The sequence below is a fragment of the Fusarium flagelliforme genome (assembly GCF_020744385.1).
Source record: "Fusarium flagelliforme strain FIESC 12 MPI-CAGE-AA-0113 chromosome Unknown B0J16scaffold_7, whole genome shotgun sequence".
NCBI lineage: Eukaryota > Fungi > Ascomycota > Sordariomycetes > Hypocreales > Nectriaceae > Fusarium > Fusarium flagelliforme.
Genome location: NW_025763509.1, coordinates 1,406,630 through 1,431,108, shown reverse-complemented (window position 1 = coordinate 1,431,108; position 24,479 = coordinate 1,406,630). Strand labels below are relative to the sequence as shown.

Here is a 24,479-nt window from a genome sequence, read left to right as displayed (position 1 = left end):
ACTCTCCCTGTCGACAGTTTGCCCATCTTCCTGCGAAAACTTTATCACTTGAGCAGATCTTGGACCGTCATCCCCATCCTTGAAGAACTTGGATAGAACCTCCTCACTGGCCTGAGTCTGGTATCATATCTGTTATCCATGCGAGGTGCTGACCTACCAACCTGCTAATGCGAAGTGACAGAAACGAAGAGAACGACACAAAACTCTCATGACGAAATTTGACTTCATTTTGAGCGCTAGGGCTGACCATAAAGCACTAATTAGCCGTGTAAGACCAAAGAGCTTACGGATCTACGAGGCATATCATTCAAGGCGGGACACTGATGCAAATTGGCGGCAGATAACCCTTATCGGGACTTCAATTTAGCACTTGGCACCTGGATCGCTTCGGTTTACCATGAACGAATTTCTCCACATTGTTAGAACCGCCCTTTCGGTGGAGAATTCGACTCCCTAGAACAGCCGTCGTGACATGTCGAACCGCTGTGCTGGCCACCAATTGAAGGCTGACTGTATCCAGTGCTGTAAGTCTGCTAATTTCTGACCACCCAGATCCGGCCTACCTTATCCAATCGCCAACGTGACTTGAATAAGCCAATCGCCATGTGATGTTAGCGCTTTATCTCCCACTACGACGTTGCATCTACCGTAAAGTAGATGGGTGGTGCTGAATACGCCCTGAGCTGACGAGTTGGGCGTAAGCTTATCTAAACACCAGGCAGACGTTATGGTATAAGACCATGCAGTTCGCTCCCAATTACCATTTAAAAGTCTTTGTTGCTGTCAATCAAGAGTCTTTTGTTAACATAAACAATGCCTGCCATGGCTTCCAAGCGACCGGGACTTATGCAAGTCTCGGTCTCCCGCAGTGCCGAGGAGAAACGATTGATCCCGGCTTACTGCAGTAGTCTTGCCCGCCGTGCCAAAGAACTAGAAACGCTTCGCAAGCACATCGAGATTGACGCTAAAGGCGAAGAGTTGTCATTCGGTATTCAGTCTCGCATGTCACCGCACGCAGTAGCTGTACCGGATGCACTACTTTCGCGATTGACCCAGCTCCACGTCCTTCTCGGCCGCGTCTTTATGGATATCGTGGACCGGTGGTTCACCGATGAAAAGGCCCGCTTTCCAGAGCGTATGCCATTGGACCCTTCCGAAGATGCTCTGCTTCGATGGATAGCTTCCAGTGGAAGCGTTCCTGCATATCGCGACCATGCTGGGTTTTGGCGTAGCGACATACTGTTTGGGCGCAGCCCTGATGGCGTGTTCGATGAGGCGCCATACATATGTGAGATCAATGGCAGGCTCCCTTTGAATGGTGTATTGGGTGTTTACTTAACCACCAATGGTCTCAAAGAGATTGGTGCCGCGAAGGGAGGCTTAGAAACACAGGGAAACATTGATGTTAGTGTTTCTCTTCTGTGATCACTGTGAGATTCACTTTACTGACCTTTGTTCATCACCAGGAAGCTTATGACCGTCTCATGTCGCTGTTCGATCCTGGGAAACCAGTATTCACAATCCGGGGCAATTGGCCTGGCGCTGACTCAAAACTCCTTTCTGGCGCCAATGTGGCCCGAAACAGATCACCTGTCGACGCCGTGGATCCCAAGAATCTGGAAGTGCGCCCAGACGAGGCGTCGCCGACAGGACTTTCACTCTGGGACAAAACTACCGACACACACTTGGAACAATGGATTATAGAGATGCTACAACCCGAGTATTCCGAGCTAGACCCGGCTGTCACTCGACAACTAGCTCTCTCACCAGCGAACGACCTGCGCACTGTTTTCATTGTTCATGATAAGCGACTTCTTGGAATTATTCCTGAGGAGCTTCCTGGCATGGTCTCGCGCGGAGTGCTGACCGCAGAAGAGGCTGAGATCGTGGTAGCCGGGATTACTCAGACAATAAACCCCGGCTCTGAAGGTGTTCGCGACCTTCTACGTGACTCGAAGGAAGACCCTGACTTAAGAAAGGGTTATATCTACAAGCCTTGTCGCGACGGCATGGGTCATGGCATTGAACTTGGTCGCAACATGGCTCAGGAAGCCTGGCTTGAGCGCTTGGAGAAACTCGCCAACCCGGACGTTCTACGCCCACATGATGATGCAGCTGTCATCCAAAAGCTTGTGGATCATAACTGGTACGACATGGTTCGTCACGAAGTTCCCAGCGACGACGGTGCAAAGCCAAATAAGTTTCATATGATTGGGTCTCTTTTTATGCTCCAGAACCAGAATTATTATGCTGCGCCTTGGCGTATGGGATTTGAGACTCATCTTGGTATCACATCGGATAAGCCAGGTCTTGTCATGGCGATGGTTCGTCAGCCGGATTGGCCAGTCAGTTATGAACAAGAGGAGGAACCTTAAGTGGCGGGCGAGTATAGTAGACAAATAAGAGTCCAAATCGCGAGACCGAAATAATGAATGACTAAATTTACAGAGTTGAGCTATCTATACCTAATGCATAAATCACTACCCGCTGTGATTATTCCTGTGAAGAACCCAGCTGTAGCGCCCTACCCCACTAACAGACTTCCGGGCTGGGGGCCTTTGTCCCCTGTGGGGCAAAAAGTAACCGCTGCAGGCAAAAACATACAACAGCGGGGATTCGCTGGTCGTCACCGACCCAACTACTAATCCGCCCCTTACCAGCTTGACTATGGGAGAGCGGACGGGATCCCGTATTTTCTGGTAGGTATGGTCGTATGTGCTGAAAAGACCACTAATTGGTCACTATAGCGGCTAGTTTCAGTGGATGACAGGACCCAGCCCCATCATAACTCGGCCTGAGAATTCGCAACGGCAAACATGTACATCAATGAGCCAGTTATGTTCCATTCAGACTAAATCACACTATCACCTACTAAATCATTCTATTCACTCCTGTTTGTGACCTGGAAGCCACGCCAATTTGGGGACAAATCCCGACATTTGCGTATACTCAGTCTCACCGAGCTCTTTCCCAGTCTCCAAATCCGTCACAACAATCATCAGCTCACTATCCTTGTCAAGCCGATCTTTAAAGTCCTCTGCTGGGAGAACCCTAGTCGCAGCTGGTTTACGGCAGCGACCTGTGTTCGGCGGGCCTTGCTCTTCACTACCACGTCCCATACCAATCCGCGTGACTTGGCCAATGAAATCTGGGTTCTCGACATCAGGGTCTGTTGAGGTTGCGTTGGTGGTAAAGACGTCAATTCTGTAGCTTGATGTAGTACAGCCGACTTCGGTGAAGATGACGTAGGGGACAAGTTCTTGGTTCGCCGGTTTCTGGAGCGCCTTGGCCCTCAGACTGTTGGTATCACTGCCAGGTAATCCTAATGGCAGGGCAATGGCTTGGCCGCCACTTGGCTTCGGTCGAATATGACCTTTTTCTTCTGCAGTCCTGTGTGTAGAGTAGTCGGGACTGGCAGGTACACCATACATGTAACCCAGTGCGCGAGTGTCCTTGGCCATGTCGCCGATGGTAGCATACAGCCATCGTCGAGGGTCATCATAGCTGACCTTGGTGCCGTGATCCATGAAAGGCTGCAGTGGAAATCTCGATGTGAATTGATTCTCCGGGTTCGCATCCATAAAAACTCCAGCCAAGCGATCCATGTTTGCGTGATAGGAAAGGAAGATGGGATCAAATGCCGTATACGTATTGTCCGCCTAGCATACTGTTAGTAACCTCAAGTAGGCACTATTTGAATTCGACGTACCATATCCTTTCCAACCCATCCGTGGAAGTTATCGTGCACTTGCTCAAACAGTCCATCAAAGTCAAACCGGAACGGGTACAGGCTGTCTTTCTGATCCTCAGTGAAGTCCGTAATGTTTGCCCACGGTACTCCAAAATGCTGCGCTGACTTTGAAGTTGTATATGTTGACTGCGCAAGAGCATGGGATATCTGATCGTGATACTTCGTAAATATCTCAATTTTAGCGCGCCAGCCAGGCGCAGACAGTCCTTGTGTCAAGGTCTCGTCCCTGGTGACTGTTGCGCTGACTCCATCCTTGGACTTGCCGTCCAGCGACATGGCGAATCGCAAAGGGTTACTTCTCTGACCGAGTTTGGGATGCTGGTAATGTTCTTCAAAGAACATAGGAGGGATACCAGCGAACTTGGACTTTGCTACCGAAGCCTCCGCTGCATAACCGTTCCAGTACGGAATGGGGAAGTCAATGAGCTCTTCAACATATCTCAGATAAGCTCTGTGCCAGAGAAATGTAGCTTCCTGGTAGTGAAGACACCAGTATGCGTCTATGTCATTCATTAGCGATCTTACAATGTCTATTCCACTTGTCAACACTTACGTAGTTTGCCAAGCTCTTGCCACTTGGTTTTCTTCCCTTCGAAACAGACCTCTTGAATATGAAGGACATCGTCAAGCTTGGTCTGATACTCTACAAGTTCCTCCCTGTTTAGACTCATGATATCCCTCCTGACTCTGTACGATACAGGCGGGTCTAGGGGCTCAGGAATCTCAGGGTCATCGCCTTGTACAAACTGAGTATCCTGTTTGTTTCGCGGATAACCACTGTTAGCCCAGTGACGGAACAGCTCAAGGGCTTCTTCAGGCCAGTATTCATCAGGATCCTGGGTCACAGGCATTGACTTGGAGCGGAGGTGTTTGTAGATACCAGCCGCTCGACTCCTAACATCGTCGTAGCTGGAAAGATCCCACTTTCCCCAGATTTTCATGCTTCCAACCCAGCTACTGCCTACACTTTCGGGATCATTAGCGATCCAATATGGCTTCTCTATAAGAGGCAGGATATCGTCTTCCCAATTGGGTATCTTCATAGGATTTGACTGAGACATTCTCAGGGGATTGGATAAGAGACTTCAAACAGCAGCAAAAGGGACTTATGACACAAGGGAGACTTTTGGAGGAAGGTGAGGATGGGTTTGGAAAGTTCTTTGTAAGGACTAAGCGTCGGATTTCAAGAAACAAAAGGTATTGGGAAGCCTGTGCTGTTAAGGGTAAGAGTACACACAAAGCGCTGAACTTGGGCCTGCGATATGCTCATAATATGCAAGTCGCCGGTGCCGACTTTGGCTCAGACTTTGGCCAAGTCTATGCCTGAAAACCAGCGATGAGGCCCCGCTAGGCCGGGGTAGTCAGGACGCATCCAAGTGGCGAGCTGAAAATCCATACCGCTACCCCGCTTGATTCAATGGTATATCAAGTGTGATACGGTGCCACCTCACGGGTCTAGACCTTTCGGTGTCTCATATCACTTTCAGCTCACATCTTGTTGGCCGGAAAGGTTCTTGTCCGATATGGAGGCTTTGCCTTGGCCGCAGCACGTAACGTATCACACTCTGAACTAGCTCGAAGGCGCTATCATCGATCGTTCTCACGGAGGGAGTAAAAGCTCCGGAACTAGATAAGAGGGCGTTCAGAGACCATCAGTCCTAACTAAGCACCATTCCATTCTGGGTCTGCATATACAGGAGATGATACGAAGCGTCAATAGACTTCATAGAGCCCACTCTGAGATGTCCGTGTGATACGGATGCTTAGGGATGTGATTACATCCTAATTTGGCCACCAGCACCATCCTAGCATCAATAAACATTCACTACACTATCACTCGTCTGTTGGTTATGCGTTGATCCCAGGGATATATTGACGTAAGAGAGTAATTTGATTAGAAAACTACACTACCCGGTTCGCACACATAAACTTAGTAAAGTACCTTAGGGGTAATAGAAATGTACTCAGGTCCTTTTGAAGGACCAGGCTCGGGCATACCCAAGTAATCCGAAGGACCGTCCTGAGCCGTCGCCCTCATCTTGAGCACCTCGAGGTGAGACTGAGTGACAACCTTATTCTTCTCGCCACTCTTAAAAGTAGTGATCAGATCCTTGTCCTTCATGGTCTTTGGCTCAACCCACGGTTTCTGCAAGTACGGCTCTGTATAAGTGATCGCAGGCTGGGGCTCTCCAGGCCAGTCAGGCGAATCAGGTTTAGGTCCAACGATGCCAGAGACACTCATGATGATATAGTCGGCGAACTGACTACCATAATGGACGTAGCGACCACCATTGTTCTGGTCAAAGAGGTCACTTACGTTCAGGTCCCGGCTACCATCAGTGGTCTTCATCCCCTTGACGCAAACCCGAAGATGGAGTCCCATGTTCTTGGTGATGTCGCCGCGGTCGCACCAGTCAAATACGCCTTCAGGGACGGGAACCATCTCTCGAATGTTTCCGCGTCTCTTGCCGGTAGGATCCAGCAAGAAGGATGAGAAGTCTGCATCGTACATGTACAGGGCAACCGGGTCCATGACTGAGATGGTAACGGGGATTTTGGCAACCTCGCTATGTGCAAGACGGCAGACTTCATTTACTGCCGCACCGATCTATGAGAGCCAGTTAGTTTGAGTCGTCTAATAAGTAGATTCATACTCACAGTAGGGTCAGAATTTCGGGACACGTTGCCATAACTGGACGCATCACCGCAAAGAGTGATCATGTTGGTGATAGGTTCTCCGTAGACCAAGTCCGTTCGTGAGACAGTCGCCTGCGCAGCGATATCGATCTCAGCACCCAGACTGTTGTTAAGCTGGATCAAATGAGCAATAGTGCCAGTGTCAGTATGGCCATTCCACTTGTTGAAGATATCATAATCTCCGTTCTCATCCACAAGATCATCACCCTTGATCTGATCCGCAAAATCAGGATTTAGTTTCTTGTAAATGTTGAGAATCTTATCGTTCGGCGTGTATTTCTGGGGTTTGGCATCCTTGATCGGAGTCTCAAGTTTGATAGGGTTGTACTTGGCAAGCTCTTGCCAATACTTTGTCCGGTTAGAACTATATACCTGATGCTGAAGGATTTTGAGACGAATACATACCTCGGGACCTTCGCAAGTGAAACTGACAACTTCAATGTCTCCCCCCTTCGCCTTCTTGGTAGACCACTCGAGATACTCATCCATGACCCAGCGATCAAGACGTTCAGTGGATGCTTCGAAAGGCACCTCCTTTCCCGTCTTGGGATCCTTTGTGTAACCCTTGACAGTGACCGGAGCCATGCGACCGTGCGGTGCACGCTGGTTTGCTGGATCCTCGGCAAATTGCCATCGCGCGTCATCCGTGGGCTGAGTAATCCTGACCTGCGATACAGTTAGAAACCGCGTATGCCATGTTGTGCGTCACACTCACATTCAGAGGGAATCCGACCCAAGTAATCGGTACGGGAGGCAGAGTCTTATCATACGCCCATAGAGTTGGGTTGAAGAACTGGGTCAGTTTCGAACGCCCCGGAGAGCTTCTCCCGGCGATCTCATCATTGAACCAGCCATCAACGGTATTGGACCACTCGTCGAGCTGTTCGCCCTCCTCGAAGTCTTTCAAGTAGGCAGGAGGATTGAACCTCTTGAGTTTCTCAAGTTGGCCTGGCATTGTGAGGAGACAATGTGTAATCCAGAGAGGGGCGACTGGTGAATTTGCAAAGCAGATGAGAACACTCAACTCTGGGGATGTCTTGCTGTCTTGTCTTTGACGGCCTGTTCAATGTCAGTCGGAGGTGATGCTCCGTGATATGTGACAACTGTGATAGTGACTGTGACAGCGGGACGTCGGAGTTTCGAGGCTGGCTGAACTTATGGACGCATGCAGAGGATACAGGCATATGGTTCATCCACAAGGTTCACCGCATGAAACTATTAACTCGAGCCCACCGGTGAGTGATTGTAGAATTCATGTGATCTTCCATGTCAGATATTATGCAGGAAGCCTAGCGCAGAGTAGGCTTGTAGGCTCGTACGATGGGCTGAACCATCTTTTCCCTCTTATCACATTTCTCAACAATGAGAACGGTCACACAGGTCAGTGATAACGGTCATTCATGCATGAAATCTGACCGAAAGCGACTGCGATCTCACCTCGGCACCTCCGTCCCAATTGGAGGTGTAGCTGTACGGCATGCACCAAGAGTCCAGACTTCAGTGCGGGGTAGACAACTGTTGTTCGGAGCTATTGCCACTGTCTCAGTTACAGATCGTAAACGGCAAGCTAGTGGCCCGAGCCTAGCCTCCGATGGACCTCAGCTCTATTCAAGCAAGCCACCATACGACCCATCTTCTAATCACGTAAATGTGACTGGTTAAAAAGGTTTGATTGGAATTCTGGACCACCGCTTATGATATGCCGAGACGAATACGGTGAAATTATCCGAATATGGCATGTGCACAAATGTGATACATCTGCAAAGTCTATGCATGAAGCTAGGATAGCTTCATTGGGTGACACTCAGCTTGCTCAATCGTCTTCCAAGCGTCGCTGACATCCCGACATTGCAATCGCCTTGTACCCGACATTCTTGTCTTTCCGATCGCTGAGGATAAATGACTCTACATTTCTGTTGAACTTGGCTCTATTGTCTTCTAACCACCCTCCAGTAAACATCATTAACCATGGCTGATCCTAACCGTGGTAACTACATCGACCTCAACCAGACCCTCTGGTATCGGCAGTTCATCCGAGGTATTGATACTTCAACTGAGAAGCCTTACCCTGACAAAGACACACCTGCCACTCAAGAACAACTTGAAAATGACTTTGTCGACTTTTGGGGCAAGAAGTTGAAGTCTGATAAGAAGTTCAGACAGCATAACACTTACAATGAGCTCATGACAGAGTTTTGGGGTAAGTCTTCGGGGTATTGACAGTCTGATGAACGGCATTGACGAGATACAGAGGACCCGAACATTATTCTGCAGACGTACGCTGTCGCAGATGGTCAAACTGTCCCGAAGTACAAGCAGAAGGATTGGTTCCGATCAGAGCTCCGATTTATTTCCATCATCTTTCCAGCAGATGCGAATCACAAGAAAGACACCAAAACTCCAATTGCCTCGGTATCATGGGCACCTTGGTTTGTTATGATTGCAGCGTAAGTTACTGAGAAACAAGCATATGAGCTTCATACTGATAATACTTGCAGGTCGGCGGATATCCATTCTGAAAAGGATATCTTGCACATCATGAGTTGGTCGAAAGACGATGGACAATTCAGATACTACGCTGTGAGTCAATCGAGTCCACCCCTATTTATGACGTACACACCCACTGACTATTCCAGCGTGATCTCATCATGAAGGAGGAGGAAAAAGGCCAGCACGGCTGGATCTATCTCTGTTCTTCTATGGACGCATTTGATGCCCCAGGGAAGGCCTACCTAGGCCCTCTCAACGGTCACGTCAACGGAGGAATCGTCATGAAGGAAATCCACAAGTACGTACAATTCGCAAGTTGACCAGACATTTGCTAACGGGATGTCAGGCCTTGGATGCATTGGCTAGTTGGGGGCCGAGGCATGACAGAGATGCTGAAGCCCGAGCTTGTCAAGGAACTCATGGAAGCTCCATGGCTTACCCATCCTGGCTTCCCTCCACTTTACGGAGCAAGTGTGCAGTCCGGAGAAACTATGGAGAGAATTGTTCTCGACTCTCTCAGAGTTTGGTTCACTAGTCGGCGCCACAAAGACTTCATGACCAAAGATGGTAAGACCGAAGAGTGCCCACGAAACATCCAGCGCTGGGCGGCTCACTTCTTTCTGTCTACAAATATCAATATCGCCGCCTCGCCGAGTCATGCCAGAGTTGGTTCAGCGCCAGGCAATGACAACATCATTCCATCTGATCACTTCTTTAATTATGAGATGCTCAGAGGATACAGCGATCTCCTGGTAAGTCAAGCTACATTCGGAGAGAATGATCACTAACAGACATCACAGCCCAGCAGGAATCTGAATAACGAGGATTGGCTGAAGGCTCACGTTCTGGACGAGGTCCCAGCGGCCTTGACTGCCTATAACGAGAGCAATTTTAAGGGAGATAAAAGCCAATACTTGTCTCAGGAGGACTGGTTCACGAGCTATACTATCCCACAGTTCAGCTATGATGGCCCTTCTTACCTCTGGGCTTCTCGAGAGCTCAAGCTCTGCACTCTGCAAGAGGTATCCAAACCAGAGGATGCCCAGCTCATCGTCCCAGCCAACACTTTGGCTGGCGGCATCATGATGGGTACTCTAGAAGATGGTCATGAAGATATCATTGGAGGAGCTCAAGTCAACTTTGCTGTTCAGCAGTGGGGTGAGGGCGATAACCCATGGGTCATTCTCCAAAGCTCTGTTGACGATGCCATGGGCGTCTGGATGGCACAGAAGATGTTCCTAGGAGACGACAAGCAGGCAGCACGATGCCAGCTCTTTTCCGAGGAGACATTCAATGCCCTCATCATGGTTGACTTCTGGAACCCTATCTACTCTTGGAGACGACTCAAGCTCATGCAGTACATCCCTGTCGAAGCCAAGCTTGTGGATAAGCCCACTATTGATCCTGTCACTGGCGAGGAAGTTTACACGTATGACCTAGAGCAGAACTTCATTCGAGCCATTGAGCAGAGAATGGAAGGCAAAGGCGATCTGAAGAAGCTCGAGGATGAGTGGCCTGAAGCTGAGTTCTTGTTGAACCTGAAGAGGCCTCTCATCGAGCATCAGATCCGTATCTCCAACTACACAAACGCTGTCGCCAATAACCTCCAGAACTCACAGTGGCTCTTGCAGTACCTCAAGCTCGCAGAGTCTCGTCGTCGCATGTTCAGGCCCATGCCGATGAACTTCTTTGGCAGCAATATCCCCTACTGTCTAGCCATGACGGTCACCGACCCATGGTTGGAGATGACAGAAAAAGGAACAGTACAAGAGATAAACAAGGATGGCGCCAAGATACTGAGAACCTGGCTCGGTTCATTGGCTGGTAACGACCCTAACGTTATTCCTGAGAAATACCAAGGGCTCGACAATCTCAGCGACATTACGGACGTCATGAAAGAAAGACTTGAGAACGACGTTCCAGCACTACCTGTTCCGCTTTTGCCTAGACCTTCCACCATGCGGATGGCTTGTCAGCGCTCTATTGCGATTACAAATCCCGAGACTAAAGAACGTCCGCATAGTTGTCCTTTCTTGGCGGATAAGCATCTTACGTCTCAGCATCCAGCCATCTCAGCTTGAGTTTAGTGGTACACTATAATCTTTCCCTGCTTAAGTTTATATAAGTAATCTCAATTGATCATCAAACCTGTTAAGTCCATTTTCTAAAACCTTGATCTTATTATGTGGCTAGATCTAGCTAGTAAAGTCCATCTTCCCATGCTTGTTCTTGCTTCGCCGTCAGGGTGTCAGAAGAATTGGCCGCCGAGAGCATAAGAGACGAAATAATGTGATTACCTTATGCAAGTTTAGATAATCAGTTAGGCTACTTTATTTTAGCACCCTGAGCCTTAGAGGACATTTATTCTGTTACCCACCTGCCCGCGTCGCTCTCTTATTGTACTGAGTCACTAGTCAGCACACGATTCATTCTAGGCAGCCATGACTAGCACCAAAACTCTCAAGCTCTTCTTTATATATAGACATATTGATATCACGTCCTTTCGCATGAGCCCACGTTGTTGGGGTGCATTTGTGTGGCATCTAATACAGATTTTCGTGATGATGACAACGCCAAGTGGTGATAAGCAGAACACGAGAAAATGTGTGAGTCACTCCCCGTAAACAATTACGGCGCGGTTGAAGCTGGACATCTTATATTTAGAGTAATTGACTACCCTCTCGCAAGCTGCCATGCATCCTTCCACTTTTTTTGTTTCTTTCACGTCCCCAAAATGGAGCCTCCAAACACTGAAAGAGGCAACACGTCTTTCCAGAAACGCCTGGGTCCGGCGGCATATACTAGTTTCAGTGATAGAAAGTACCGCAAGCGCCTCGAAGATGGCATCACTATTTCTATCGATGACTACACTCCTTCCAAGATTTATCGAACGGGATCGACAGTCAAGGGAGTAGTGGAGATTAAACCAAGGTTGCCGTTTCATTATACTCGCATAGCAATGAAGCTTCTGTGCGAGTCGAGTGTTCAGCTCCCTCAAAGGCATTCCGAAACCTTTCATCGTCATCTGGACCTTACGATGCCCGTCGAGGATCGCCTTGTGCCTCGGGTAGAGAATGGATATTGGGTCAATTCTTACCTCCAGGCTGGTCAGACATACAGTATACCATTCTCCTTTGAGCTAGGCGATCCTCACGATCTCGAAGCTTGCCCGCACGATGTAGAATCGACAGGCGTCCGCGAGCTTCATCGGCAACTTCCACCGAGCCTCGCTGGCATAGATAGGGACGCCATGGTTCCACATGGCATTCGTATTGACTACACCCTTATCGTGACCCTCGCGGACCGAAATTGGACTCAAAAGGAGGCTAGTCAAACGATTCGATTCATGCCCAGTTTCTCCAAGCAACCAGTTCTGGACATTTCAAGCACAACCTCGACCCTGAAGTCCAGAGCAACACAGCAGCTGAAATCGGGGGGTTTCTCCGGCAGTACAGGGCAAATCACATTATCCGCAGATGAACCTAACGTTTTGGTTCTCAAGGATAGTGGTAGAAGTTACCAGGCAACTGATATCATCACATCCCTCCATCTAGAATCCTCCAAGAGCCAACCCGCCATGCCCTCCACGTGCATCGTCTCTGCAACACTCGAGTCGCAAACATGGTCGCAAACAAAGCCTATACAGAATCTTCCACATATCACCAAGGCAGAGAATTGTCACAGTGTCTCCGAGCCGCTCATGAGAAATCTCGAGTTTAGTTTAGTATGGGAAAAGGCTTCGCCAGGAGATACAAAAGTTGCTGGGTCGAAAGCCGTCAACACGTTCGGGGCTCAAGTCAAAGTCTCGCTGCCAGGCTTGATAGCAGGCAAAAGGGTTTACTTGCCGTCATTCTATTCATGCTTGATAGCGAGAACATATTGCTTGCATGTTTTGATCATTATCGCATCAGTGCCGCTGAGGTTGGTTCTGCCATTGCAGATGGCTCTCGAGAGTGATGAAGACAATGATACCGGCCCTGGCAATAACGTTGGTCTTCCTATGCCTGAATCCTAAGATGACCCTTTGGCGTAAGACGATTGATTCAAACCTGATCACTGCTATCTCTCAGTCATCGAATTAGGGCTATATCCGTGACGGCAAATTTTGAAGACAGAATAGTTTGAGTCATACACACATTTATTATTGAATAGGTTGCGACCCTGGTTCTGTCCTGTGTCTCCTCACAATACTATTCGATTGTGTCTAACTTTCGATTATTTTGCAGATAGACACTTTTACCTGATTGTACAAGACGGTAGATGGTTATCGAACTGTTGAACAGTATTTTGAACTCGACTCAAGCCTTGAAAATTGCTCTCCGTGACGGTGGTACCTGTACTTCTCGAAGACGAGTTCCTCTTGCGGCAGGGATCTCAGTACTCAATCCAGATTTCCCCAGTTTCCTGCAATTGTTGCATGACAGGTCACCTCGAACGACAAGGAGGTAGTTGTCCATTACATTGGTGTTGCTGATGGTTTTTGCCTTGGCGATGTCCGCGAGTCTTGGTGAGGCTTCAGATGTAAATTTGCTGTCCCACGGCTGGGTGTGATCGTCTTCGCTTGTTGAAGGAATGTTCTGTATCTCGAAAGGTGACTCGAATGAGAGACATCTTCACTTCTTCAGTCGCATATGAGGAGTCGATTTTCCCCGATGGTGTGTTATGTTTCACCTCGTTTGAGGATAATCTTGACCGCATGGCCCTCTTCAACCTCCTTCTCAGTGCAAAGTAGGTCTCCATTACGGTAAATTCTCCCCATATCATAAATCCACATCTGCACACGACTCAACGGCAGCCTTCGGAGTTTTTCCCACATCATGCGATCTGCGATGACGTCCCGCTTTTCAAGTTCCTTTTGCAAATTCTTTAGTGTGTGCTCTTGAAGCGGCATCGGGTCAGGGCCGGGTCTACGCCAATCCCATATCTTGCGTTCTCCAACTTCGAGCTTTTGAGCGATACCCGGGGCAGGGGTTTGTGGTGGTTCCCTGATCTGCGCCAGCTTGCCGGTGTCGTCGTCGGTCGGGCGTCTCCAAGACATCTCCATCTTCTGCTTCTTAGATTTGCTCATGTCGGGAAACTTACGAGATCGGTTGTCGGATGCGCCTCGAGAGGAGTTGTTGGGGTGCATCATTGTGTCAAGCGACTTGCAGGCAGAGGTGATGGGAAGAGGTGGATAAGGAAAATCAGTCAAGAGCATGATCACATTATATATTACACTTTTACTGATTAGGCTTCATGTTGTTGGCCATCATAGTTTTCTTGCTCTATCAAATTCACGCAAGAACCAGTTATGCTCGACAGATTCAAACTCACCAGTTCTGAAACTTTCCTTCATGCGAATGCTTGAAATACAGGACAAGACCATTTCGCCATCATCCTGGTGTGGCTCTTTGTGGCCAGTCAAGGATTAAGATGGCATCATTCTAATCATCCATCATTGAACATTCGTCTCGGTACTTTGTCTTTCGCAGTGCTTCCCGTTTCAACCACGGTCAAGATGTGACCTGTCTTCCGTCCCGATAACCTTGGTTCTACCAAAAGATTAACTGTATTATGCTTTAGCAAGAACTTTCTCGTTACACTTTTCCACTGGCTGAATCTTTTCATGGCTCAGGTCTGGTAAATGCGAGATTGAGTAGCACTGGATTGAATAAATTAAGCTTCATCTGAACATTACGCGCTCATCTGCCGCATTGAGGCTGTATCTTCAAAGCATCTCGAAGTAGCGTTCGCGACTTAAATAAAAAAGTTCATCCAAACTATGAGTTGTACCTTATATCCAGCTATGCGATCGCAAAGTGGTATGTTGTGTTGTTGATAGATCACAAAGGCTGTCAATAGGGTAGGAAGTGGTTGGACATCAGCCAATTAAAGTTTGTATCAAGGACGCGTGCCCCATCGGTCTTGTCACGTTGCTAACAGAAGCCCTGCGCTTGAATGCGAAGAGATGTTAGGGTGCTAGCTTTTACCACGGCCCGACCCCACCTTTTCTGCCCGCCACGATGAAGGCACTACGCTGGAAACAGTAACCAGCACGGATCTTCCAGGTACTGGCCCCCAATTCCCAGAAGGGAGCGGGGCAGCACTTCCCTGGAATCTTAGCAACCCAATCTTGATTTATTGTTGCATCCAATGTCAGTCAGTATCATTTAAAAGTTCGATGCTCAATGAAATATTTTCATCAACCATCTGCTGTCAGCGGCAGAACTCGAATACAATGCTCGAGCATTAATTCACAGAGTACCCTTTAGAAGTAGGTAGCCGGAAAATGCATTGTCATCGAGATCCCTTTAATCCCAATCCACTTTGTTCTCAGCAATTTCCAATCTGCTTCCATCGGCCCGATGGTATCAGGGGTCCAACGTCGAGATACCAATGCCAAATCATAGATAGGACGGAAACACATGTCTTTGAGCTCCTGGCCAAGTTCCATCGTGTCACTTCCCATCTGCCCGTTCCGGCGAGGATACCGAGTACTACTATTACTAGGGATTCTCAACTATTGCTCTGTGGATTGCCATCGCCAAGTCCCAATAGAAGAACAAGTCGGGTGTCGGCAACCCAGCATCGATTGAGAAGGTAAAGAAAACTGTGGATTGACGTGTTTAATTCATGATATCATTCACAACGGTTTGAATTATCACCGCCGAGACAATTCAACCGCCATGACTTGTCGTCGCAAAAGAAACCACAACTGAGGTCCTCAGATGCCCAACGAATTGCCCCTGCACCAGATGATGGAGACGATGGGGCATTGCAGGACCACCAAGACGAAGCAAAAAGAGTAAAAAGAACATACAACACCAGGGATTCGCTGGTCGTCACCGACCCAACTACTAATCCAGCGCTTCGCAGCTTGACTATGGGAGAGCGGACGGGATCCCGTATTTTCTACGAGCTTTGGTCGTATGTGGCAAATGGAAATGGTAGGCACCAATATCAAGGTCTCGCCATTCTTGGCAAGACGGTGCTGTTGATGCCGAATGGCGATCCAGACTGTGGCAAATGTCTCGGGAGGTTTGCGTTGTTGATAATTGTGCCTGAAATCAATGACCAAGCCAAGGATAAATGCCGACGCAAGACAATTCCAAGCGTCGTCTATTGCTTTTTTGAGTTATCATGATGTTATGTAAGAGGTTGTTGCCTTCCCCGCGATGCATGAAGTTCAAGACCGGGAGTTGCATTACACTTGGCGGGAAAACGAACGATTTAGCCGGATCGGCCAGCGAATCAATTCGTCTGAACAGCGGCCAGAGCAAGTGACCGCCTTTAGTAAAGTACCGTAGCATCGTCCCGCACTGGCAGATTGTTCGGGGTACAGTAGCGTAAGCATAGCCTGATTAGAGTGATCAATGCTCTCGTACGGATACGCTAAGGGAATAAATGCACCAATGACTGAAACTGCCATCAATATATGCCTAAAGATCTTTCTGGGAAACAGGTCGTAACTCACACGGCGAGGTGAGAGTCTGGACTGATTAGAATCTGAATACGAACGATATGCATATGCAGGACGCATGCTCCTTAACAGATGGTTCTGAAACACCACCTTGGTGAGTTTATTACCGAATTAGCCTGAATAAACAAATCCCCAGTTTCCCCTGCGTAATTAGAGTCCTAACCTGGCGCGGTATTCACTGTGGGGTGCGCCGGCAGTCAATGCTACCTCCTCCCTGGAATAAGGTGGGCTTCACTGTTAAGAGTCGCCATGTGGTCCGATGCTACCAATGCCGTCTTCCCTTTCAAGACTCATTCTTGGCCTAAATGGGACGACCCGGAGCCATGATCCTCCGAAATTGCACCTAGACCGGATAAAGCGAGGCGTTTTGGTTAGCACGTTTCATGAACCCGGAGATGAGTACCGCCTCGGTTTACAGTAATCCCAGCATGGTATCGACCCACTATGGCAATCAACGCTTTGTTCCAGCACGCATATCGACGATCCTCATGTAATCTCGCCGGCAAAATTATCATGACAGTGCAGAGAGTTCTAGACCAGGGAGTCTAATCGTGGCATCGATCATGAGCAAGTTTGTTCTCATCCATGCTGGTCGTATCACTGTCTCCACCAGACTATCGTGAGCTTAACCAAGGCTGAAGTGACGTCCCATAAGATATAAATTGACCCGACGATCCTCTTCCTCCTAGCTTCTATTCTCTCCATCAACTCAAAGCTCAAGTCTTCACAGTCCATCACAGTCAAAATGGTTTCCTTCACCTACCTTCTCGCCGCCGTCTCGGCCGTCACTGGCGCCATTGCCGCCCCCAACCCTACCAAGGTTGAGGTTGAGCCTCCTACCGGTCTCCAGAAGCGAACTGACCCTACCACTGGTGTCAGCGATGGCTACTACTTCTCCTTCTGGTCCGACACCCCCAACGCTGTCACCTACACCAACGGCCGCGGTGGCCAGTTCTCCATGAACTGGAACGGCAACCGTGGTAACCACGTCGGTGGAAAGGGCTGGAACCCCGGTGCCGCTCGGTAAGTCGCGACCTGCTTGTCTATTGAAGACTCTATACTAACAGTACTCAGCACCATCAAGTACTCTGGCGACTACCGCCCCAACGGTAACAGCTACCTCGCTGTCTACGGCTGGACCCGCAACCCTCTCGTCGAGTACTACATCGTTGAGAACTTCGGCACCTACAACCCCTCTTCCGGTGCCCAGAAGAAGGGTGAGATCAACATCGACGGATCCATCTACGACATTGCTGTCAGCACTCGCAACTGTGCTCCTTCCATCGAGGGTAACTGCAAGACCTTCCAGCAGTACTGGTCCGTCCGCCGCAACAAGCGATCCAGCGGATCCGTCAACACCGGTGCTCACTTCAACGCCTGGGCCAAGGCTGGCCTCCGTCTCGGCAGCCACGACTACCAGATCCTTGCTGTTGAGGGTTACCAGAGCTCTGGTTCCGCCACCATGACCGTCTCCCAGTAAGCTCTTGAGCTTGGAGACGCGATGGAATCAGGCCTAGAACTGGAAATATCCGACTTTTGGAAAATACTTTGACCAGAGTTTTATGGTTATTGGGCTGGACTTGTAGCTGGACTTCACGCAGGACCTGTCTCTACTTCACTGTATATACCTTTACAAAATGAACATACTATCACTGTCAGCTATGCTGGCTTTTACGCATGAACCAATATTCTTGTCTCTACTTGGTGATATTTCCGTGTCATTGAACAAACTGTCAAAAGTGTTGTTTTATTAAGTACGCTGCATTGTGGGCATCTTATCACCAGATGTGTCACTAGCAGACCCCGAGTAACCTCGTGTACTCGGTATATAACATTAAATGGAATAGACTAGCCGTTTATGTCTCGTCTCTTATGCCATGTCCTCTAATCATTCTTTAGTCGACCACGTACGTTGCGGCCCAGGGCTTAGATATGTGTTGCTAGGCTGCTCCATCCTATCCGGATCTGATGAAACCATCGGTTGACGGGAGTTGTAGCTCGATGCGGTCTTTTGCTCGCTGCCATTTCCATAGTACTGGATCTTCTCCTTCCAATTGAAGTAGGGCCGCAGTGATGGTAGGCAAGCGATTATTAGACCGATACAGCAATCCATGAAACTCCAGAGTTCTGTTGAAAAGGGTTAGCTACTGGTCTTTGTAAGAAAGAATTTGTCCACGAATGACTTACCCACTAGAGCGACCGTGATCACTAGATCCGCGCCATATGTTTCCACCAGAGCGAAGCGTACCACCGAGAATGAGATATTGATGACACCAAGGCCAAAGGTAGCATATAGACTATACCTCAGTCTTGGTCTTAGTGTAAGTTCTGGAACAACTAGCCATGGTAGTACGAAGACTAAGGACGTAGTCAGTATTTAAGCCGCAGTGTAGGAACATGATACACACTCACTCAAAATGTCACCAACGATGTTTAATGCCCACGCGATTTGGAACGTCAGTCTGATACTTGCAATAGAGCAACCTTCCTCCGTCAAAGACCTTAAGCCCAAGGTTAGTGGAGCCCAGATGCACAGTATGTTGGATTGTGGACTGACCAATGTCTCCACGTCGGCAAACAGATGCAGGTCAGAAGCAATATCGTAGTGGTGTAAGACGCGGCCACATATGCAATCACTGCCCATAGGAATCTTCGTCGCTTTACCATAAAACTAGGAAATACTTGCAAGTAAACGGACAATAGTGCTGCTTTTGATAAGTAGAAGGTCGTGTGAAATGGATAATCAGCAAAATGATATAACTTCCAGCAAATGTTAGCACATCATCCGAAAGAAAATCGGCGCCTTCGGACCTTGTAGAAATATGAGGCATCCTCTGCTGTTCCATTCCATCCGACTAAGCCCAATGTGACTCCTTTCCGCATCGTGCCCATTCTCCAGAAGACGATGTCCAAGGCTGCCGTCGTGGCAGCAGTACACCATCCTGCGCACATGAACAAATCGCTTGCGAGAAGTCGTCGTCGCTGTAAGATGAGTCGTAGGTAAAGTCGAGCCAGGATGACCCCGAAAGCAATGAAAAGAAGACTCCATTGTACAGTCTGCAATGAATGGTGTCAGTATTGTGCACTTGGCAACAACGTATATTGACCTACGATGACTGCCCTTCCATGCGGATCCATCATCGTACCCGTGACTGGAGTGTGTTGGTCGGCAATAGAACGGTTGGACAGTGAGCACGAGTAATGATCAGGGTCTTGTACTTTACATGGTGGTCCGTGAGTGAAAAGAACAAAATGCGAAGGGATCGACGCGCAGAAGAGGCAAGACAGGATAATCTACTTGTCACACATGCCTTTGTGACAGAGAAACTTTATGCTTACATTCCTCAGATGTAGTGACATAGCTTGATCGGGGTAGTCAATCACCCCATGAGGCTAGACCACGGAGCTACATACCAACCCACCACGCTAAACGTTGCCGCCTTTCCCGAAGTTTGCTTGGTTAGCTGAAGTCATAAACACATCACACCATGAGAGAATTGCCAAGACTATGCTTTCAGTGCTTACAGCTTATAGGGCTGGAGACTGGGCTGCTATTTGCATGATTGCATATGCAGCCAGGGGGGCTAGAAGCTTTCTTGCCTGCCACAAGGATGACAGGCATCTAGACTATTCGAATAAGAGACAAAACAATTGAGCCACTTAATGCCAGGTTACATTATTGACCCTTGGTTCATCTGAATTCATCACCCTGAGCTTAGGTCTCGGCTGTTCTGCTATGATGCAGTCCAATTCCTTGAGCGGCTTGTCCAGGACCCCAGACTTTATTCCAGATATAGTACCGCGTTTTTTCACAGTTCGCGTCACATACCCGCGTTTCTGACCTCGCATTCACAATTCCATATGGCAATTGGATAGAAACGACTGATTTGAGGTTAAGACTCGTCACGTCGAGTGTTTCGAGTGCAGTCGATATCACAGACCCGTCGGTGATTAGAATTCTTTTCAACCGTGCTGATACTATTCAAGATAGACTATATGTGTTGATTAACTTCGGGATCTTGCCATCCTGGTCCGCACTCCTAACTATCACCATTGGGTACAGGCTTCTCCATCAATTCCTTCAATTCACCAAAAGCCTTGAGAATCGTCGGCGTCTCAGCAATGATGTCCTTCTTCGTATCCTCGCCAAGATCTCCTGCGCCCGCCAGCCACAAATCCGGGCCAGCGTTGCCATGGAAAGTAAGGGCAGGGCTCGTCTCAGCCACTTGAAGCTTCATGCCTTTAAGTACATGATTGAGCTGCTCGTTGGCCGACTTTCCTCCGACGATACCATAGCTGATAACCACAACGCCCTTGCCGATCCATTCGTTGTACAGGTAGTCAACAGCGTTCTTGGTAGCACTGGCAAGACCGTGGTTGTATTCGGGGATGACCCAGATGTACCCGTCGTATTTGGCAATTTCAGCGCTCCAGGCGATGGCGTGAGGTTTGGTGAATTTGCCTTTGCTGGGGACCAAGGCTGGCATGATTAACTCGTCGAAGACGGGAAGGTTGAAGTCTGCGACGTCGACAGGCGTGATTTTGGTGTTTTGTGATGCCTCTGCATCGCCAACAATAATCTCATGAACCAGGTTGGCAATTTTCGGGCCTACTCTGGGGGTTCTTGTGCTCGCTGTGATGAGCGCGATGTTCTTTGTTGTAGCCATATTGCTGAATATCCTTAGCATAAGGTTACAAATTGATGTTGGCGATGATTTGGAATTGTAATCCAGATAGTATCGGAATTGTATGCTCTTATAGATGATCAGCCCTTGCAACAAGCTCCTCCTTCATGCCCAGAGGACATCTGTATTTCTCATCATATTATAAATCGTATCCTTGCAACCGCGCGCCTGTGTCTCTCCAAGGCCGAGATGCACCAAAAGTTCAAATCTTGGCTTAGTAACATTTGCGCGATGGTGTTCTCACGCGCGGCTCGGCATATTCTGGCTTGTCATCTTTGAAGTGGTGGGCTAGTAAGCAGCGTTATGATGACTGATTGGTCAGAAGGCGCGCGCGCCAAGTTAGACACAACGCGGTATCCTCATGTTTGGTATTATGAGAAGGCATTCGCATTAATAGCAATAGTTTAAGCTTATTGATTGTGGTTCATCAAGTTATGGTGAGGAGTTTCGTCGCAAGTGGCAATTATTCCATGTCCTCTTCCTCTTCCTCTTCTGCCGCCCTGATGTAGTAGTCAAGCCATTGATCGACAAACATACAATGCTCTTCATTCTCCCCTGGTCCCTCCGCCATATCTCTCTCCATTTGTTCCCCCAAATCATTCATCATTGGCTCAACAACTAATCTTTTAAAAGCCTCTTCCCCATCCTCACTGGCTTCTGGCGTCTGTTCCTGCTGTTCCAGCTCCTCCTGCTCACGCTCCCAGATGTAATAAGCCTCGGGAATCTCGTTATAGTCTCTTTCGGGTTGGGAAATCAGATCGTATAACTCGTAGTCAACGGAAATAGGTGATTCTCGCGATCTTAAACGGTCGAAAGCGTCAATCTCGGGTTCGGAAGCTTCTAGGGTCCAACGTCGGTACATATCCAGGGCGTAGCCTGGTACATTAGCTTCTAGACCATTTTCTTTCTCGAGATCGAATGTTTCTGCTTGGGGATCTTCGCAATCTGAGCAGGAAATGTGATCACAGCGTCTGATTGGCTGTTTCCAGAAATTCTCATCGCCGCCAACCTTGGGATATCTCTCATCATCCCAATAGGGACATGATGATTCATGGCCCTGCCAAAGTCTCTCAAAGTCCTTTCTGCGATAACTTTTGTTATACCTTGATACCCTGGGGTATATAGCTCTATGCTCACTAACATCGTAACCGCATATGCTCAGCGCTGCATCCCAAAGATCTCCTCTGTAAGAGCCCTTTGACGAATACTGATTGTCGTTGTCGTTGGGCAAATATGCACGCATTGATACACTGTGCTGATGGTGATCGACGGAGAATACATCTGCACCGTGTCGTATCAGGAACACGAGTGCTTCTAACTCATCTATATCCCTGCTCCGATGAGCCTTGTACACCAGGCTATGGAGACACGTAAACCCTAGCGTCTGATGATCATCCGGTGACCATGACTTGATGATTCGAGCGCTCAAATTCGCTCCAGCAACCGTAAGCATCTCAAGAGCCTTTTTCTTGCTTGTTGATTTTGTCTCTGCCATGCAAATCTGATGAAGTCTCGTCCTTCCATTCAGGTCATAGCTTTCCAGGTCATGCAAAGTGAAATGCCTGCCGTGCCTGAGGAAGAGCTCTGCGGATGGCTATGACTAGTCAGCTAACCCATCAAGACACCCTTCTGTCAAAGCTCTTACAATGTCAAGATTACATGCCGTATACAATGGATTGTCCCATCCAGGGTATGAGAGCGTTGGGTCTGCCATATTCTCGAGGAGCAATAATGTTGTGTCATGTCGATCGAGCCCGGCTATACGTGAAAGTGCAGTCCCAGTATTCTCTCCCATCTCATCTACGTCTGCCCCAGATTGTATTAGAAACTTGCACATTTCAACACTGGCCGTCGCTGCATACTGGCACAGAATTAGCTTTAGAGTGGAACTGGGGATACAGAACAAGCATACATGTAACAACGGCATGCCTTGTTCGTCATGATCACGAAGACTCGCCTTGCCTTCCTGTAATAAGTTCCGGAAGTCGTCCAACAAGCCACGTTTTACAAGATCAAAGACAGGTGAATCGTTGGGAATGATTCGACAAACAGATATCCGTGGGATACTCTGGATACTTCGATCGAATAACTGACCTTGTGATAGCGAAACCGAAAACATCCAAGGAGAGTTTAATGGCCGGAAAACAATATTTGCAACCACATCTCGAAAGGTACTTGTATTCCCAGAGGAGCCTTTGGATGCTCCTGTACAAACCCTCCTACGCTTATTTGTAGAAACGGTCAAGTAGCCATGATCGACATCGATTTGTTCTCTTACACGCTTCTGCTGGATTATGGCGCCTTGTGGTAAACAAGAAAGAAGCTTTCGAGAACTGGCTCCTATCTCTACCGTCAGCAGATACCTCTTCGCATTTTTGGTTGACAGATACCTGATTTGTTGATCGCGATAATAGGTGCCGAAATAATCAGACCTTCTATCAGCTTCAAGTCCCTGCTAACCAGTTTGGTGTTACTGTCTGCGCCTATAGAATAAGCATTCGAATTCTCCGGCTTTGAGTTTGCGGCTGACTTTTCTCTAGCAACTATGACGAACCTCCGTAAATCGTCGATTATCTGCTCCGCATCCTCGGCATCCAAGCTGAGTCCGTCATGATCAACAAGGGTAGAGAGACGGGATATGCTAGAGTCTAACTCAGAACATAGCTGCAGTGCTTCGAGATTATTGACAATCGCGTCATCTGCATGGTCGCTGTGTTCTTCGGTGCCTGAGGCAGGGTCTTGATTTATTCGTGCATGAAGCCTTGACACTTCGCTTAGTATCTCCTCAAGGATACTCGTAGCTGCTGTTGCTTGAGCATCGGCTTTTGAAGACAGTTCAGACATCGACTGTGCCTGGAGTAAACCGAGATAGAGATTTATCTGCGTCGATTTGTCTCTGATTCTACGCCGCGCGTTCTCTAGGTCCTCTTTCTTGATATATGCCAGGACTCCTTTATACACACGCCTTGACCGGCTACTCACAGTGTCCTGCAAGAACTTTGCCAGGCGACCTTCAATCCTAGACAATTCTGTTGTGCAACCTTGCAGTGTCTGGGTCAGAGAATCGACTGTGCTGATTGAGGCATGTTGAAGCGTGCACTGCGATAAACGCTCGAGAACCGACTGTAAGAACTTTATATCCTCCAAGAGCTCAATTACTGTTCTCGGGGCGTCTTTGATTGAGGATAGTGACTCGTTGATAATCTTAGCTGACTTGAGCGCCAGCAAGACAAAGGCCAGAGTGCTGGCACCGGCACCGATAGCTTCCATGATGCTGCTGAGATTCGAGACATGAATTCATGATTATTCCAGGTTCAGGGATTGACAAACTCAAGGAATGGGATAAGGCATGCCACAAAAAGGAAAATGCCTTGTCAGGTGCCTGACACCTCAGCCG

At 48.4% G+C, this 24,479-nt stretch overlaps 9 protein-coding genes across 9 annotated transcripts; 4 read left to right on the top strand and 5 right to left on the bottom strand.

The window, feature by feature from the left end:
- Nucleotides 1-681: 681 nt before the first annotated feature.
- B0J16DRAFT_292438 (uncharacterized protein) lies at nt 682-2,455 on the top strand. Its single transcript, XM_046124328.1, has 2 exons — nt 682-1,404; nt 1,467-2,455. Exons 1-2 carry the CDS (start codon nt 814-816, stop codon nt 2,373-2,375), a joined length of 1,500 nt encoding a protein of 499 aa, XP_045978993.1. The 5' UTR covers nt 682-813; the 3' UTR covers nt 2,376-2,455.
- A 430-nt stretch (nt 2,456-2,885) lies between these two features.
- On the bottom strand, nt 2,886-4,812 carry B0J16DRAFT_404392 (uncharacterized protein; the record flags this gene model as incomplete). Its single annotated transcript, XM_046132798.1, has 3 exons — nt 2,886-3,659; nt 3,710-4,251; nt 4,305-4,812. 3 exons carry the CDS (start codon nt 4,810-4,812, stop codon nt 2,886-2,888), a joined length of 1,824 nt encoding a protein of 607 aa, XP_045978992.1.
- An 869-nt stretch (nt 4,813-5,681) lies between these two features.
- Nucleotides 5,682-7,403, bottom strand: B0J16DRAFT_418116 (uncharacterized protein; the record flags this gene model as incomplete). The annotated part of the gene is made up of 4 exons (XM_046133739.1): nt 5,682-6,359; nt 6,410-6,796; nt 6,854-7,114; nt 7,164-7,403. 4 exons carry the CDS (start codon nt 7,401-7,403, stop codon nt 5,682-5,684), a joined length of 1,566 nt encoding a protein of 521 aa, XP_045978991.1.
- Nucleotides 7,404-8,416: 1,013 nt separating this feature from the next.
- On the top strand, nt 8,417-11,019 carry B0J16DRAFT_404387 (uncharacterized protein; the record flags this gene model as incomplete). Its single annotated transcript, XM_046132797.1, has 6 exons — nt 8,417-8,648; nt 8,700-8,895; nt 8,947-9,028; nt 9,085-9,236; nt 9,285-9,690; nt 9,739-11,019. The coding sequence occupies 6 exons, from the start codon at nt 8,417-8,419 to the stop codon at nt 11,017-11,019; spliced, it is 2,349 nt and encodes a 782-aa protein (XP_045978990.1).
- A 653-nt stretch (nt 11,020-11,672) lies between these two features.
- Nucleotides 11,673-12,953, top strand: B0J16DRAFT_404386 (uncharacterized protein; the record flags this gene model as incomplete). Its single annotated transcript, XM_046132796.1, has 1 exon — nt 11,673-12,953. One exon carries the CDS (start codon nt 11,673-11,675, stop codon nt 12,951-12,953), a length of 1,281 nt encoding a protein of 426 aa, XP_045978989.1.
- A 4,136-nt stretch (nt 12,954-17,089) lies between these two features.
- Nucleotides 17,090-18,080, top strand: B0J16DRAFT_418114 (endoxylanase precursor). Its single transcript, XM_046133738.1, has 2 exons — nt 17,090-17,420; nt 17,472-18,080. The coding sequence occupies exons 1-2, from the start codon at nt 17,143-17,145 to the stop codon at nt 17,875-17,877; spliced, it is 684 nt and encodes a 227-aa protein (XP_045978988.1). The 5' UTR covers nt 17,090-17,142; the 3' UTR covers nt 17,878-18,080.
- Nucleotides 18,081-18,106: 26 nt separating this feature from the next.
- B0J16DRAFT_183556 (uncharacterized protein) lies at nt 18,107-19,738 on the bottom strand. Its single transcript, XM_046122674.1, has 6 exons — nt 19,509-19,738; nt 19,209-19,454; nt 18,955-19,157; nt 18,810-18,898; nt 18,585-18,755; nt 18,107-18,524 (listed from the first exon to the last, which is right to left on the bottom strand). Exons 1-6 carry the CDS (start codon nt 19,536-19,538, stop codon nt 18,286-18,288), a joined length of 978 nt encoding a protein of 325 aa, XP_045978987.1. The 5' UTR covers nt 19,539-19,738; the 3' UTR covers nt 18,107-18,285.
- Nucleotides 19,739-20,437: 699 nt separating this feature from the next.
- B0J16DRAFT_388468 (flavoprotein-like protein) lies at nt 20,438-21,064 on the bottom strand (the record flags this gene model as incomplete). The annotated part of the gene is made up of 1 exon (XM_046131747.1): nt 20,438-21,064. The coding sequence occupies one exon, from the start codon at nt 21,062-21,064 to the stop codon at nt 20,438-20,440; it is 627 nt and encodes a 208-aa protein (XP_045978986.1).
- Nucleotides 21,065-21,462: 398 nt separating this feature from the next.
- On the bottom strand, nt 21,463-24,434 carry B0J16DRAFT_310134 (uncharacterized protein). The gene is made up of 4 exons (XM_046124946.1): nt 23,473-24,434; nt 22,995-23,422; nt 22,728-22,943; nt 21,463-22,676 (listed from the first exon to the last, which is right to left on the bottom strand). Exons 1-4 carry the CDS (start codon nt 24,350-24,352, stop codon nt 21,546-21,548), a joined length of 2,655 nt encoding a protein of 884 aa, XP_045978985.1. The 5' UTR covers nt 24,353-24,434; the 3' UTR covers nt 21,463-21,545.
- Between the last annotated feature and the right edge of the window lie 45 nt (nt 24,435-24,479).